The 16,428-nt window shown below is 40.7% G+C and overlaps 1 protein-coding gene across 2 annotated transcripts; it reads left to right on the top strand.

Moving 5' to 3' along the window:
* The first annotated feature begins 8,495 nt into the window (after positions 1-8,495).
* scel (sciellin) lies at positions 8,496-16,406 on the top strand. Of its 2 annotated transcripts, XM_062457626.1 has the most exons (22): positions 8,497-8,746; positions 9,837-9,898; positions 10,220-10,328; positions 10,533-10,595; positions 10,816-10,890; positions 11,039-11,074; positions 12,186-12,221; positions 12,338-12,382; positions 12,493-12,633; positions 12,829-12,897; positions 13,033-13,098; positions 13,252-13,314; positions 13,397-13,438; positions 13,572-13,640; positions 13,876-13,941; positions 14,032-14,085; positions 14,231-14,305; positions 14,515-14,571; positions 14,756-14,893; positions 15,267-15,375; positions 15,474-15,576; positions 15,690-16,406. In XM_062457626.1, exons 2-22 carry the CDS (start codon positions 9,856-9,858, stop codon positions 15,704-15,706), a joined length of 1,476 nt encoding a protein of 491 aa, XP_062313610.1. In that variant the 5' UTR covers positions 8,497-8,746; positions 9,837-9,855; the 3' UTR covers positions 15,707-16,406. The 2 variants fall into 2 exon arrangements, with proteins under 2 accessions (XP_062313611.1, XP_062313610.1); XM_062457627.1 differs by lacking the exon at positions 14,032-14,085 and having other exon boundaries at positions 8,496-8,746.
* Positions 16,407-16,428: the final 22 nt, after the last annotated feature.

Below are 16,428 nucleotides of genomic sequence, written 5' to 3' on the forward strand. Positions count from 1 at the left end.
TCTTCCGTTTTCAGATCAGGTTTTAATGGGCGGAGCCAAAAAAATACCTTTCTAAGTCATTTTGACCCATCTACGTCATATCACTGAATGGCTCCTCCTGCTGTACTGTTATTGTAGCCTACATCAGCTAGCTACCTAGCTTCAGGATGTTTCCCTCCACCCGCAACCGCATCTTCCCTGGATGCAAGAACTTCAGCTGCGCTGCAACGCGATTTAATTTCCCTATTGATGATGAAAGGAAAAATAGGTGGCTTGATTTTGTGAAGAGCCATATGCTGATGGAAAGCTTCAGATAAACTCCAACAGGCGCCTCTGCAGTGACCATTTCACGGCAGATAGTTTTAACATAGACTAGAGACAGACGGGGTTCAGGGACACACTTCTCTTGCAGCGTGGAGCCGTACCGAGCATCGCCCTCCCGGCCGTTCCTCCTCCGGTCGCACCTGGATCATCCACCGACGCCAACAGTTCATCACTCAGTTCTGTGTGCTTGTTATAATTATACTAGATCACTTTTCCATAGGTATCTCTGCTATGAGTTAGTGCAAACCGCTAACTTGATATTAGGCTACTCGTAGAATGAGGTATTTTGGTGAAATGGTAGCTAATGTGCTAGAAGTAGTTGGAGAGCTCACTGTCTGCTGTCTCTGGTGTCCATTTTTTACTCCTGTGTTACAGCTCAGGGGAACATTTCATTTATATGCATCTGTATGTTTCACTCATTGAACAAATAAATTCTAATTCTATACTGTTTTGTTCGGCTTGACGTAGCGTCCATTACCTGGGTCGTAGGTAGGCGGAGCTTCAGCTCCTTCAGGCGACACGCCCCCCCAGTCTCAAGCACAGAAGAGTGCTGATTTTGTCACGATTTCAAAGCCTAATTTCAATGCCTAAATTGGATGGGTAGTTAATAACATATTCTTCTGTGGTGTGATGAACTTGAAACTCGTTTTCAATTCCACTTTGGATCTTTAAAAGTAAAAAGTATCAGTATTGGTATCGGCCATATTTAGCTACTAATATTTTCGCCCACCCTTTTTGGAAACTCCCTGCGGACCAGAGCACCAATCAGAGTGGGCTGGGACATGATAAAGCCAAACTGGCAGATATTTTTTTATTTAAATTTGATGTCGAAGTGCTTATCAAAACAACGCCGATCGCGGCACTGCACTCCGACATGTATTATAAAGAGGACACATGCAAAATATGAACTTTGCAGAGTGCCCGGTTCTTGAGTTGATAGTGGGAAACTAAACCATTTCTAATTTGTACACACACACACAGGGGCGTCTTAACCCTTGTGCTGCCTTCGGGTCACATGACCCAAAGGTTCATAATGAACCATCGTTGTGTTTACCCAATTTTACCCAATACAAAAACAAATTAAAATAATTTTCTTTTAACCTTTGCAATGTGGGGGGTCTGAGACAGCCTAGCTGTTAAAAGAAAATGCTTCACGTTGTCTTTGTATGCAGTAAATCTGTCGCAATACGACGGTGGGTCACAATGACTGATGGGTCAGAATGACCCGAAGATAACACAAGGGTTAATAGCACTTGAGGCCCCTGGGCTATGGACTTTTTATTTTTTGAGGCCCCCCACACGCTAATCGCACAATCGCACGAGTTGCTTGTATTGTTATTTACATTCCGTTGCACGGTTTAGGCTGAAATTCAGTTTTTGTGGCAAAAAGTGCCTTGTGTCAACGAAGGGAACTCAGTGCTAGCCTACGTCACAACGTCAGCACACGTTAGCAACGACACATGGATACAACGTGCATTGCTGTTGCACAGCAAGTATCGTATCGTGCCGTGGTGTACTAGCAGCATTATACATTTAAGCAATTCAAGACTTGCATGTACAGTAAGTAATGTCACAATAAATTATGTATTTAAACTCACGCTTGTGTTGTGCGTCGCTGTATTCAATGCCACAGCCTAAACTTTATGTCAAAAGAAACGTTTTTAATTTCTGGCGCATTCAAACAATCCCCTCAGTGAAGTTTGGCTAGCAACAGCAGCTAGGCTAGCTTGCTCGTAGCACAATTCAACTTCTCCACGCAGGGCTCTAGACTGAGACCAAAAAGTCGCGTTTGAGGGCATATTTTCAGTTAGCAGATGGTACCGTTTGAATCGCGATTCCATCTGAAAAATACTGCCGGTGACAACGTTGTTAGAATAGCTTGTCTCAAAGGGGGTTCAGCTTGTTTCATATTAAATGGACCCATCTGCAACCGACGCAAGCAAGCACACCCTACAAATTGTACCCTCTCTAGTTTTTGTTACATTTTGTTACATTTTGTTTAGATAAGGGGGAGGGGGGGCCTCCCCTGCCTCCACATACACCACCAGATGCCACTGTAGAGCAGAGTAATTACACCGCGAATACGGACGTTTATCATCATTATTATTTTGTATTATTATTAAGAGGCCCCTGATTGGTCGAGGCCCCGGGCTTAAGCCCAGGTAAACCCGTGCATTAAGGCGCCACTGGCAACAGCAGCTAGGCTAGCTTGCTCGTAGCATAATTCAGCTTCTCCACGCAGGGCTCTAGACTGAGACTAAAAAGTTGCGTTTGAGGGCATATTTTCAGTTAGCAGATGGTACCGTTTGAATCGCGATTCCATCTGAAAAATACTGCCGGTGACAACGTTGTTAGAATAGCTTGTCTCAAAGGGGGTTCAGCTTGTTTCATATTAAATTGACCTATCTGCAACCGACGCAAGCAAGCACACCCTACAAATTGTACCCTCTTTAGTTTTTGTTACATTTTGTTACATTTTGTTTAGATAAGGGGGAGGGGGGGCCCTCCCCTGCCTCCACATACACCACCAGATGCCACTGTAGAGCAGAGTAATGACACCGCGAATACGGACGTTTATCATCATTATTATTTTGTATTATTATTAACCCTTGTGTTATCTTCGGGTCATTCAGACCCATCAGCCGTGTGACCCACCGTCGTATTGCGACAAATTTACCTCATACAAAAACAAAGTGAAGCATTTTCTTTTAACCGTTGGGCTGTCTCAGACCCCCAACATTGCAAAGGTTAAAAGAAAATTATTTTTATTAGTTTTTGTATTTGGTAAAACTGGGTAAACACAATGATGGTTCGTTATGAACCTTTGGGTCATGTGACCCGAAGGCAGCACAAGGGTTAAGAGGCCCCTGATTGGTCGAGGCCCCGGGCTTAACCCTTGTGCTGCCTTCGGGTCACATGACCCAAAGGTTCATAACGAACCATCGTTGTGTTTACCCAATTTTACCCAATACAAAAACAAATAAAAATAATTATCTTTTAACCTTCGCAATGTGAAGGGTCTGAGACAGCCCAACAGTTAAACGAAAATGCTTCACTTTGTTTTTGTATGCAGTAAAGTTGTCGCAATACGACGGTGGGTCACAATGACTGATGGGTCAGAATGACCCGAAGAGAACACAAGGGTTAAGCCCAGGTAAACCCGTGCATTAAGGCGCCACTGCACACACACACGGATTCCAAGTCAAAATATCCCAAACTATCTTCCTGAAGTTTGTTTTTTTTCAATTCTGAAATGAATTCATAGATTAGCTATTTTGCTGTATTTTGCTCAGTTTGAAACCAATCAGAAAAGGGGAAACTAGCACCCCATTTCTTTTGCTCATGTCAAAGGTGGCATAGACCTTTTATATATATGCTAAGCTTTACTGTTTTGACTGATATCGGGAATTTATTGAGAGGTTCTAATATGCATTTGCGTTGCCTATTCCTATTGTGTGAGTGACTAGACAAGGTTTAGCTACAGTATGTAAAGTTCTCTTGAATCTTCTTTGCCTCACATCTCAGAAGGCAAAGGAGATATGGGTGACAGCTGAAGACAGACGTGAAGTGAGGGTGTTTTTTGAGGACTATTGGCTCCCTCTAGCGGCCATTTAATATGCTTTTCCAGTTCTGGACCAACAGTTTATGGTTGTTTAAGTTTTACTATAAATCCATGGAAGCACAGGCAGACACAAATGGATTTCTTGCTACTGGTTTATCTGAAGGCTTCTCTCCTAACCCACCTTTCAAATCCACCGTGAAAACTAAACAGACACTAAACACGTGAGAAAATTGAGATCATGTTAGCTTAACATTAAACAATGGCATGCACAGCATGTGGAATTACATTTTATGTTAAACACAGACAAACAAAACACCTCGTTAGCTGCATGCTATAAGTAGGAATAGTCAGAGCCTGTCTACGGAGAGCCTGTCCACTCCCTATTAAGCCCCATTGTACCGAATTTTGTTGCAGTTACACCAGAGTTCCACTGGGGGAGATCGCAGTCGAGTGCAAAATGAATGTGAGTCTATTGAGCTAAATGGCTAAATTTGTCTCTTTTGCCTGATAGTCGTTGAGAAATCTCGAATTTGATTGTAGTTTGTGCATGGGTAACATGGATTATACGTCGAAAGTTGAATGAACGAGTATTTATGTCCTTTTGATTTCTTACAGAGTGAGTCGTTGTTGCCCATAACACGCTAGCATTCTGATAATGAATGGTGATTGGTTAGTGAAGGACTGACTACGACCAGAGCCATAGAAAAAGAACCAGTAACCAATTGACATTATGTGTTAATATACCGAAAATGTCCGTGAATCGAGATGGTGCTGCTGTCTGTCCCGCCGAAAACCATTCAAACAGGTTGACAGTAGTGATGGGTCGTTCGCGAACGATCCGGCTCTAAGAGCCGGCTCTTGAAGGTGAACGTCGGGAGCTGGCTCGCATATCTGAAGAGCCGACTCTATTTTTAATAGATTAATACAGCCTATAAAAACTAAATGATTATGAAAGAATGAATTTTAATTGTATTAAAAATAATTGACTAATTCAAAGAACAACAAAAAATACTTGTAGGCTTAAAGGCGCACACGATCATCCTCACATTCTGTTCTTGTCAATCCTGCATGAGGGAGGGCCGAGCCAACTCACACACAGTCAGAGAGTAGTCAAAACTCGGAGGAGAGCCATGACAAATCAATGCATTTTTAAAGACATGTGGTTACAGTCGAGTATGATTTCATTTCATAATTTAATTCAAATTGTTTTCACACCCATCATAGTCAAATTCATAGTTAAAACATGTATTTTTTAAAGAGCCGTTCGGAAGCCAAAAGAGCCGGCTCTTTTTGGTGAGCTGAGCCATACGAGCCGGCTCACGAAAAAGAGCCGGAATGCCCATCACTAGTTGACAGCAGTGGGGTTTTTTTTACTACAGCGAGCTACCGGAACCACGTGACAAAAAATCTCTAGCTTTTTTTGTTTTGTTTCACTGGCAGTGAGTGTTCACAATGTTGTATTTCACTCCATTCTACACCAAAAACGTCTCAGGGAGGACTGCCTTTTGTAGATACGAGTCTGCTGAAGATAGCCAGAATATCGGGTTTCTTTCATTCGTCACTTGCCTGAGAAAGCGGCTTCCGTTGGCCAGCTTCATTGAAAACCATTCAAACAGGTTGAGAGCAGTGGGGTTTTTTGGAACTACAGCGAGTTACTTGAACCACGTGATTACGTGTCGGCGAGATTAAAACGTGTCGCAACTCTCTTTTTCTATGGCTCTGACTACGACCAGAGATCCCGCTTGATGCCATCCGAAGCGGAACCAGAATGTCAGAGCATTAGCAACATAGCAACCACATTAGAAACTCTTTCTAGCATGTGTATTGACAGGGAGAGCCTAACTTGTCAGCTGTGTTGTCAATGCCTCAAGAGAAAAAAGGAAGTGACCAGAGCTTGCCGTAAAGCAGTATCGCTGGTCGTACGATGTGTATGATGTCATTGACATTTTAAAAGGCTTTTTAAGACAAAAAAGCAACTTTAAAAAAATCTAACACCTAGCAGTGTGTATTTTTTTTGCCTCCCCTTTCGAATTCAACATTCTAATTACTAAATGATATCCTGAGAAAAGTGGATTTTGAGGGGTATAGCTCCATAGACCTCCATTCATTCTGCACTGGCCCGTTAGCGCCCTCATATGGAACTAGAGTGGAACTGCAACCAGTTCAGAACCCAGAAGCTGCCACTCCCGAGAGTGGCAGTTCTCCCCTATTAAACATTCTCTGGAATACTCTTCCTTAAAGGAGTCATTGATTGCAAACCTGATTTTAACTTGTCATCGTTGAATAACGACAGTTCGGTGGGTAAAATGGACATACAGTGAACCTCAAAGTCCATTGACACCTCTTTTCTATCTAAATCTCACAACTTGAAACTGCAGCTGTAAAACGATTGGTTTCGAAAAAGCTGAATTAGTGACGTCACAAATGTAGCATCACCTTTGTCACGCCCCAACATTTACATACAAACCAGCCCTCTGGTGTTCTGGCCCAGGATCTCAGCCATTAGTTTAGCTGCTCGATGCTCTGTGAACTTTCATGGGAATTACGGAGGAGAAAGTTTGGAAGTTTTTAAATTATATTGAAAATGGACCATCGTAAATGCAGTGTTCCAGGCTGTACAGGGAATGCTGACACTTTTCAGAGTCTTCCTAAGGAACCAAACACTCGACGGGCTGTGATTTTCGTCTATGAGAAGATCCCTGTGCAGTTCAATGCTCAATTACACATTTGCTCGAACCACTTCACAGAGGACAGTTTTGAAAACCTGGGACAATGTAAAGCAGGATTTGCTATGAAGTTGTTGCTGAAAAGAGGTGCTGTTCCGACCTTATGTTCATCACAACCGCAAGCTGTACTATGATGTTATCGCTAACAGTTGATAGCAATGCTAACGTATCCTGCCTGTATCTAGCATCGGTAGAACGTGTGATGATTTAGTTTATTGGCAATGGGGCTAACGTTATTTCATGTTCCTGACTGTGTTTCATTCAAATAAATAACCTGTGTTGTCATGTAAATCTACAATTCAAGATGCATGTTTGTCCAGATCTATTTTTCAGCAAGATAGCTGGAGCTAACTGAAGCTGAGTTGAATCGTGTTGCTTCTTTGCTCCTCAGCTTCGCTCGTTGTAAACTAACCAATCAGCGCGCAGCTCATCTATATATTCATGAGCATACCATAAAAGGAGAAAACCTAGCGTTTCATTCTAGTGCTATTTCACAGGATGCATCGGGGCATAGAACAGCACCCGGGCCATTTTCAGCCCAACCAATGTTACATACCCTATTCAGAGACCTTAAGGAACAGTGTGAAATACCCCCAAAAAACAGTCAATGACCCCTTTAAAACCCCAAAAGTCTTACTCCCCCGAGAACAACCCAATGAGACTTGTACTTAGCTTTAAGCTGAGACATAAAAATAATCGTATTAGTATTCGGGAGACTAAATTAGATAATGTATACATACAGTAACAATTGCAACTTCTCTCATTCATGACATTGATCTTAGAAAAGGTTGACAAATTATATACATACTGCATTATGTAAACAGTATAATTGCAACAACATGGACAATCTGTGGACAGTTAGCATTTGTTGGTAAGGAGAATATTTCCTTGGCAGCCTCCCTGACTCCACAAAGGAGGGGTCATCATCATAAATCAGGTCCTTTCACCTGTCACACCTTCCTGTGCTATGCACTTTCATACCTTCTGTCTGTTAGAGAGGACACTCCTAGAAACTAGGCTTGTGACAATTGACAGCTCTGCACCCAACCCTTCCTTGTACTGGCCGCAACCACTTTAGCAGATTCAACATCAAACTACATTGAACATCATCATGACACAAAAATGTGTTTTCATCACATGGAACAAAACTTTCTATGAGCATTCAAGTTGTAGTTAATTACTTCAAATGTATTTTTAAACTTTACTTTCAAATTGTGTTAGATTTTTAGACATTAATAGAGTTGTAAAGTGCAGCACTCCAACTAATACTCTATTGCTTAAGTGCAAAGGCTGCTGGAGAGTTGACCAAGAATGTTCAAGATAAGGTGAAAGAAGAATTTGACGTCAGTGCCAACTCAAATTGAACAAAATAACTTACAATATCTATATACCTGCTACACAAACTATACTGTCGGGGGAATAACATACCTATATATGTAGTTTTGTATTTATTTTTACAGTATTTCAAAGCTTTCACAGAACTGGTTCAGGGCCGGTCAAAGGTAGTTTCAGTGAGATATCAACACCATGTCCTAAAATTGTTATATGTTCTACTTATTTCCCTGTGTTTATTCCAGACTTCTGCTTTCCTTTACTCATCTCTCAACTAAACCCTTCAGTAATCTACTACTACAGTGAGTGACAACTGGAGATCAGACGCTGTTACTGACTGGTGATTAAGATCACTACCAGAGTTCAAATACCTGTCTTGCCATGATTATGGTTAAAGTACGTCTCAGGATCCACACCTTAAGCCTGGGTGTGTTCTAATGTTTTTCTCTGTCACTTCTGTTGAAGGACGAGTCTCGTGCTGTCTCCGTCCTGCCTAATGCAATCCACCTGCTTCTGTGCTCATACAAAAATTGTATGTATGTATATATATATATATATATATATATATAAAAGGTTTATTTATAAAGGAATAATAATATATAGTATTGAGTGTAAGACCATAGTAGTGAGGTAAAGAGAGCAGGAGAGGTGGTGTGTGAAGGAGAAAAAAGGGGGAGAGGAAAACAGAGAGAGGTGGAGAGAAAGGTACGAGACCACACCCTCAGGTGGCCTTGGGGTTCCCTCCCTTTAGGTCAAAAAGGGAGGTATAGACGTGTGAGAACCACTGGTCGCTTGATTGGAGTAGTCTGTGTCGTCAGCTAAGGTATGTAGCCTGTAACTCTCTCTTTTAAAACATTATATCAATGTCATTCTGTTCTATCCTTTTTTGCATTTGTATTCATGTTTAACATATGTGTTGATGTTGAATGTGTATATTCTGGATATGTAGTGAGAACAAGCTTCTTTAGCTTGTTTGATATTAAGCAATTGAATGTCGGATTTAATTTATTGTTATGTATGCTATTGGAGATTGAGACCTTTCAAATATAACACAGCCAACTGTTGTTACCTCACATTAATTTGGTGTCTAAGAGCAAACTTTCTGTCCCCCATCATCCTACAAGCCAAATTGCGTGAAATACATACCAGGCTGTCAACTCAAGTCAGTGACACAATTTCAGCCTAAACATTTGATTTGATATTTGAGTGGACAATTATCCCTATTAGTGGCAACTAGTTTAGAGTCTCAATAAAAACAAATAAATATATATATACGTATGTGTGTGAATATGCCATTCTAATGTTTTGTAGACCCAGTGCTTGTATTGAAAGGATATATGTGACATCGGTAGGGGTGGTAGTAGTCAGTTTGGGGGGAGGGTGGGGGTTTTGGTGCATAAGCAATTTCTAAGCTTTATCATGAGTGGACTGTGGAATGTGGCTGATCTGCCGTTTATCTGTGTTCTAATGCTGAAGGTGTGTTTAAGGAAGGTGTGTCTGGGTGAGAGGGAGGCAGGGTGTGCCTCCATGTGGAGAAGGATCCAACCAGACTGGTTTTAATTCTTAAAGGATGAGTCAGGGGTTAAGCCTGGCACTGTAGCATAATGGAGGGCTTAGTAGCCAAACAGGCCCACTATGTCGAGTCTATGCAAGAAATGCACTACTCTACAGGCATGTAAATATGTCTATTTGTGCAGTGTCCATAATGAAACAATAACTCTCACTATACACTAAATTAAATACAATACACTTCATGAAATGGGATATACATGAACTGTGTCCAATACGTTTCTTTACCTTCTTTTTGACCCTACACATACTCAGCGTCAGTTAGTTCAACTGCTTCCTCCGATGGAGGAAAGAAAAAGTGCATGTTAATGAGAATTTCTTTTTGTCATCCTTATCTTTTCCAGCTATTAATTCAAAGTGAAGATGTCGTATTCTTTCACCAAAAAGACATATTCCACCCAATCTAGTAAGTATCAATATAGTGAGAATACAGAAAATGAACGATTTGTCAGTGTCTTCGACTAACAAAATACTCCATACCTACCAGTCCTAGTATGGAGCAATTGTAATAAATTGATCCATTTAGAGCCCAAAATATTTGATGATTGTTAGTGTCATGGCAGTGAAAATGTATTCAGTCATAAACTTACATATTATATTATTGGGTCATTTGAATGGCCTGTCTATAATACCTCTAACATTAACCTTGAGTTACTTGCTCTTTTACCCTGGTCTTAACCACATACGTAACGAATGTGTGGTGTTATTTGTGATGTGTGTGTTTCAGCCAAGACCTCCAGTCCCAGCCAGGCCATCGAGGATGCCAAGAAGAAGACCTCCCTGCTGAAGGACAACAGCTGGATCAGGAAAGATGCTGAGGAGGATGAACCAGTCGAGTAAGTCACTGGGCCATCCATACACACCCAAACACACACACAAACGCCCAATCAAACTCAAACACACACAGGGTGTGTCAGAAGTCTTAGGTGTGGCATTTTCTTGTCAGATAAACATTTTTCCCATACCAGCCATGCAAATAGTGAGACTTGTTCGTTTAGGCATCTCCTAACCCTAACCTCCATGTGTCCTCACCCCTCCAGGCGGGATCCCAATTTTGGTAGGGCTGTTCTGAGCCGCTACAAGCCGAACGAGACACTGGACAGGTAGAGAGACTCCTGGGATACTGACTGACAAATTGTTCATTTGTTTTTGATTCATGTTATATTGAATACATATTCTGCCTTTTACTGGTGACTACTTTTCACATAACTGAGAGTAGACAGTCATACATTCAACCACAGACCGTAATAATTAACGTGACCTTCTCTCAATGTCATAGCAAATCGTTTTAAATCGTCCTTTAATGTGCTTTCTTATCTATAGTTCCAAGTCAGTGGATACCAAGACCCCTCAAACCACGTCAGGTTCCACTTCCTACGTTCAGTCTCTCACTAAGAGGTACCCTACTTTTAACACAACCTTCAGGCTGTGCGTTTACATCTTGCCACCAGGAGTGGACAAAATGAACATGTTCAGTCACTCCTAATTTATACAGCAGACTGACTCTGACTCTCTTCCTTCTGAAACCTGGTCCTTCTTATTGCAGGTTCAGTGCCAGCCAGGATGAACTGAATAAAGACAGGTCAGTTGGCTTCGCTCTTTACTTCCATATTTACCTATACAATAATAACAGCATTTCAACATCCAATTAGTCTATAGTTGGGTGAGAGTTATGTGCAGTAATGCCGATAACGCGTTACTCTAATCTGACCACTTTTTTCAGTAACGAGTAATCTAACGTGTTACTATTTCCAAACCAGTAATCAGATTAAAGTTACTTGTCCAAGTCACTGTGCTTTACTATTTTGTCATTAATAGTAAAATATATATTTGATTTCTTCTTACGTCTGTGGGAGTGAAGTCATGTAGCCTCTGCGACAATTAAGTCACATTTTCAGCATGAGGGTCACGTCACGTGTAGCTATATACATAGACCTACCACTCCCTCCCAGTGACTGAGTCGCCACTTTCCTCAAGCCCCTTTGCTCCGGTGCCATCTCGATTTGATTATATGTGACAAATAAGAAAGACAAATAAGATTAATAAACAAATGCAACAAACCGCAAATAAATCCATGTTTTTTCTAAAAGTAATGGTTTGCAAATTATCTCAGATTTACTGTACTCGGGGCGTTTTTTATGGTTAGGTTTTTTTCTCCAAGTAGGCCTACGACTTGAGTCGTTTTTCCAAGTGCGTTCTTAGGTCAACATTTCAAAAGAAACTCGTCTATAAATCAACATGAACATCAACAAACATAAACAAAATGTCAGGAGATACATTGTACATTGTTTTTGTGTAGCCTACATTACTGTTCAAAAATGCACTTCTAATAAAGTGCAGTGTTGGTCACTCTAGTTATTTTTATGTTGAGGCGGCAGCTGCTGAATGTAAATAATAAAGTAACTTGTAATCTAACTTAGTTACTTTTAAAATCACGTCATCTGTAAAGTAACTAAGTTACTTTGAGTAATCAGTAATCAGATTACTTTTTAAAGTAACTGTGGCAACACTGGTTATGTGGTGTAAGGCTATGATGTAAAATTCCCTGTTGATATCTCTAGCACCCCCCCCCCCCCTCCCCCCAAGCTATGGATGGACCACGTTTTATTCAGAAAGATACACATTCATAGATATTACAGTAAAGTGAGATTTACTTGTAGTCCGTTTCTAAACACAGTCTTCTTATGTTGTAGCATATCTTCCCTGAAGTCCACAGAGGAGCCAAGGACGTATGTGAACATGTTTCAGTTCAAAAACTAGACAAATCAAATTTCACTGATATTTAACGGCTATGGAGGACAATTGGGGACAGTGTTCTAATATGCATCCATTTGTGTCACTACAGAACCACTGTCACCAAAACTATAGTCAAAGAGGAGCCGAAAACAAGGTAGAGGATGAACATTACAACCACACAAGAGTGACATACCTCTTTTGAAATATTAATGCTATTCAAAGCATTCACTCCTAACTATAATTCACATACCATTGTTTCTTCAGCACCACAATGACTACCATTACCAAGAATGGCAAAACCACTGAAAAAACCACTACCACCACCCAAAATGTGGTAAAGACCCCCACCAAGACTGAAACCTTCACTGAGAAGGTCTTCTCTGACATCAAGAACCCAAGCAAAAGGTAATGCTATCCAGTCTGAACCCAAATTCTTTGGCCAAAGCATATTCATGGTTTAGTAATCAGAAGGTTGCTGGTTCGTGCCAAATGATGTTGTGCAAGGCACTTCACCCTACTTGCCTCGGGGGAATGCCCCTGTACTTACTGTAAGTTGCTCTGAATAAGAGCGTCTGCTAAATGACAATTTTTCTACTACAGCATTGCCTACAGACCACCTGCACCAGCCAAACCGAAAGAGAGCGAAACAACAGAAAACACCTTCAAGACGTAAGAAGAAGCTAGACAAGGCGAAATCTACATAGTGATTGCATTATTATAAACTAATTTTGAATTGTTATAATATAAATTGTATCAATTAACACGTTGTAATGTGTAAATGTGTCTCTTCTATGTTCTTGGCAGGGCGGACGATCAGCTGTATGATACTCTCATCCCCACATCCATTAAAACAAAGCTAACCCCGGACGGGTAATGTGCTTATAAATTATCAGTTGCATAATGAGATATTCATGTTTATATTGGCATGTACTGTAAGTTGTGAGACCACGCTACTGTCCACACCCTTCAAATGCAAATCAACCCTAATTAGTACCTACACTTATTTGTTGTTTTCAATTGTAGAGCTACAACTGTGTCCAAAACTGAGACTGTGACAGTCAAATCCAGTAAAGACTGCTCTGATGGGTGAGTGACCATACACCACACATAAACAAGGGCAGTGATCTTAGTCATGGAACCAAACTGATCTGAGAATCTCTCATTCCAGAGAGAGCACCAAGACGACCACAACCACAAAGACATCCGCCACGTAATAATGCTATGTAAACCCGTCATATATTGTATTGTACTTGCTTATGATGACCATTATAAGATAGGTCTGACATATAACTAATACTGACTATTGTTTATGACTTGAATTTTTGCTCCTGTCATTTCTAAAGCACTGAAGATAAGCTGTTTGACACCCTCCTGCCCACATCCTTCCAGTCTGGCTACAATTCTCCTGACAGGTAGGGTGGTGTGCTATCCAGGTGATTCATCCACCTGCATGAGAAATGCCAAGGTGTCTAGCAATGTAAACTATTGTGATGGATTAAACTATGGCTTGTAAAAGCCATTACAAACCGCCTGCTGTGTGTTATTGATTAATAAACCCAAAACGTTATATGTAACCTATTCCTCAATATCTTAATTCAAGAATATTTACAAAAAAGGTTAAATCAGTCTGTTTGTCCACTCTCCCAGCACCAACACCACCACCACCACAACCGTCACCAAGAAGGACATTGTTGTTGTGGACAGCACCAAAGGGTAAGTTTGCACGCTCACATGAACAACATGCAATAAAAACACAAAAAAGAGGTAACAACATCATATTGACCAGAATTCTTCTGCACACAGTGTTGAAAGTAAAACTGTGACTTCACCAACATCTTCCACCATCACTAAATCCAGGTTAAAAAAATACTAACTACTCTGTACAGTGAATTTTGTAGGAGAATATAGTCATTTGCACTGCTATTTTATTCCATCAGTCTTTTCCCACATGTAAACAATGTTTTACACACCATCGTTGACTCTATCTCTGCCTTCCTCACAGCTACAGCTCATATAGCAGTATGGATGATCTCCCTTCCAGCCAAACCACCTCCTACACTATCAGCTCCAAGCCCAGGTAATCTCCCATACACAGTCTAGTCTGTAATATGCCTTTTATCAGGCGTTTGTATCCTAAATGATAACTCTAGATGAATGAATAACACATTTCCAGTACATTGTCCTGGTCCTGGTAATAAATCTGGTTAAGTCTGGGTCAAAGTGTGAGATGTAAACCACGTCTGATAACATATAACATTCATATTGCATGCTTCCCGCGACATACAGAGAGGAATACACCAAAACCAGCTCCATAAAAAGCTACTCTAGCCAACCAGACAGCAGGTAGGACTACAACTAGATATCTCATTGTGTTTGAATTGATCTAAAACTAGTTACAGGATTCCAATCTTTGCTCATAAGAAGTAGGCATAGAGACGGGTCACTTCCAGTCAGCAAAGGCCATGGGTCAAAGTAAGAGTTGCACTGAAATAATACATTTCTGACCCTTGTCACCAACTTTGTCTAGTTATGAGTACACCAGTGTAACCAGTCCCTCTGCCTACACCACAACATCCTACAAGGACAACAGTAGCAGGCTTGACAATCTAACGTCTGATTCCTTCACCTCCAAGTCTATCAAGTCTGTCTACTCAACTCCCGAGAGGTACAACTCTTACCACAAAACGTGCAGTACCTTTTATGTAGGCCGACTGAATACCAATATAAACTAAACAAAATTATGATTTTATGAGTTACAGTTCATATAAGGATAGCAGTCATCTTAGATAACGCCATTGGGCAATTTCTATGGATTTCACATGAGAGAAATATGACTTTTCTATGTAATTTTCTATTATATTTAAGTTTAGTTTCATGTCACAAGACCAACACGGCGTGTTCGGGTTTTTACAGTGTATATTAATACCAATGAATTTCACTTGTACCCTGCATATATACCAATATATGCCTGAAATATCTTTATAATCAATACATTAATGATCTCCCACATATGTCAATGTCCTGCTCTTCCTGTCCAGGGCTGTGCTGGAGAAAGACCTGTGCTCCTACTGCCGGAAGGGTATGAGTTCTGACCCCAAGATGGTCCTGGAGGACATGAACATCAACTGCCATGCCACCTGCTTCAAGGTACATTACAAACGTACCATATTGACCATCTAAAACAGTTAGGCAGCCTGCTCCTTCCTTCTATGTGTAATATTGGCATGTGTGTTTGTGTCTTTCAGTGTGAGGTGTGTAGCAGCACCCTGGGTCATCTGAAGGCAGGGGACAGCATGTGGATCTATCGACGCACGGTCCACTGTGAGAAGTGTTTTGGCGTCACCAGAGGTAAACACTATACTGTCCTATACTATATTAAACTATGTTATACTATATTCAAACATTAATAGTGTGAACTAGTGATGTTCCAGCTGTAGACCTAATATGTCTTATCTCTACAGAGAAATGGTGTCGTTGATCCAAATTTACACTACTCAGTTGGATGGAAGAAAAACAAAAGAAAATAAAGAAAATATGAATCAACCTAGGCTAATGCATATTATGGCAGGGACATTGTTTTTGTTTAGTTGATGATTGAGTATATGAAAGCTGACAAATGTACATGGTCTGAGGTAGCCTAATACTTATGGCAGGGGGTGCTCCTTTTAAGTAACAACTGTCAAATTATCCTTCTGGAAAATACGTTTTTCTTATATAGGCCATTTCCTACGGAAGCCATAAGCGGCCATATATTCCTGTATTTTATTGACTCCGTTTTCCCGTGATAACAAGTTGATTTCACTTGTTTTCGCGAGCTCTTGAGTTATTTATGTATTTATCTTGAATGAACCAATGTTTTTTCCCCGGGATTACGGGATCATTGTCTCGAGTGTAGCAAGACGGTTACGTTAGTGTGTTTGGGTACAGTGAAAATCACGAGAAAACGGAGTAGCCTAAATAAAGTGTATTGAATGAATGGCATCTCAGGGCTTCCGTACTTGTGTATTTCTGTGTGTGATTTTTTTTCTCAGCACCTACTTGCTCTTGTTACAAGTCTGTATTGTTTGTGAAATTCAGTGTACAAAACATAGGGGCCGGAGGCTTTGAGTGTGTGCAATAAACGTTGATCATCATTCAATACCTTATATTTTCCACAATAACGATCTGGTCAAAACTGAGTTGTTTTTTTTTACCTTCGCT

The sequence above is a fragment of the Osmerus eperlanus genome, chromosome 3 (genome assembly GCF_963692335.1).
Source record: "Osmerus eperlanus chromosome 3, fOsmEpe2.1, whole genome shotgun sequence".
In the NCBI taxonomy this organism is placed as follows: Eukaryota; Metazoa; Chordata; class Actinopteri; order Osmeriformes; family Osmeridae; genus Osmerus; species Osmerus eperlanus.

What these genes read in the sequence shown, in the direction of transcription:
- scel (XM_062457626.1), top strand. Translation starts at nt 9,856, where the DNA reads ATGTCGTATTCTTTCACCAAAAAGACATATTCCACCCAATCTA. An exon ending in GACATATTCCACCCAATCTA is followed by an intron (nt 9,899 to 10,219) that starts GTAAGTATCAAT and finishes TGTGTGTTTCAG; the next exon opens with CCAAGACCTCCAGTCCCAGC. An exon ending in TCCACAGAGGAGCCAAGGAC is followed by an intron (nt 12,222 to 12,337) that starts GTATGTGAACAT and finishes GTGTCACTACAG; the next exon opens with AACCACTGTCACCAAAACTA.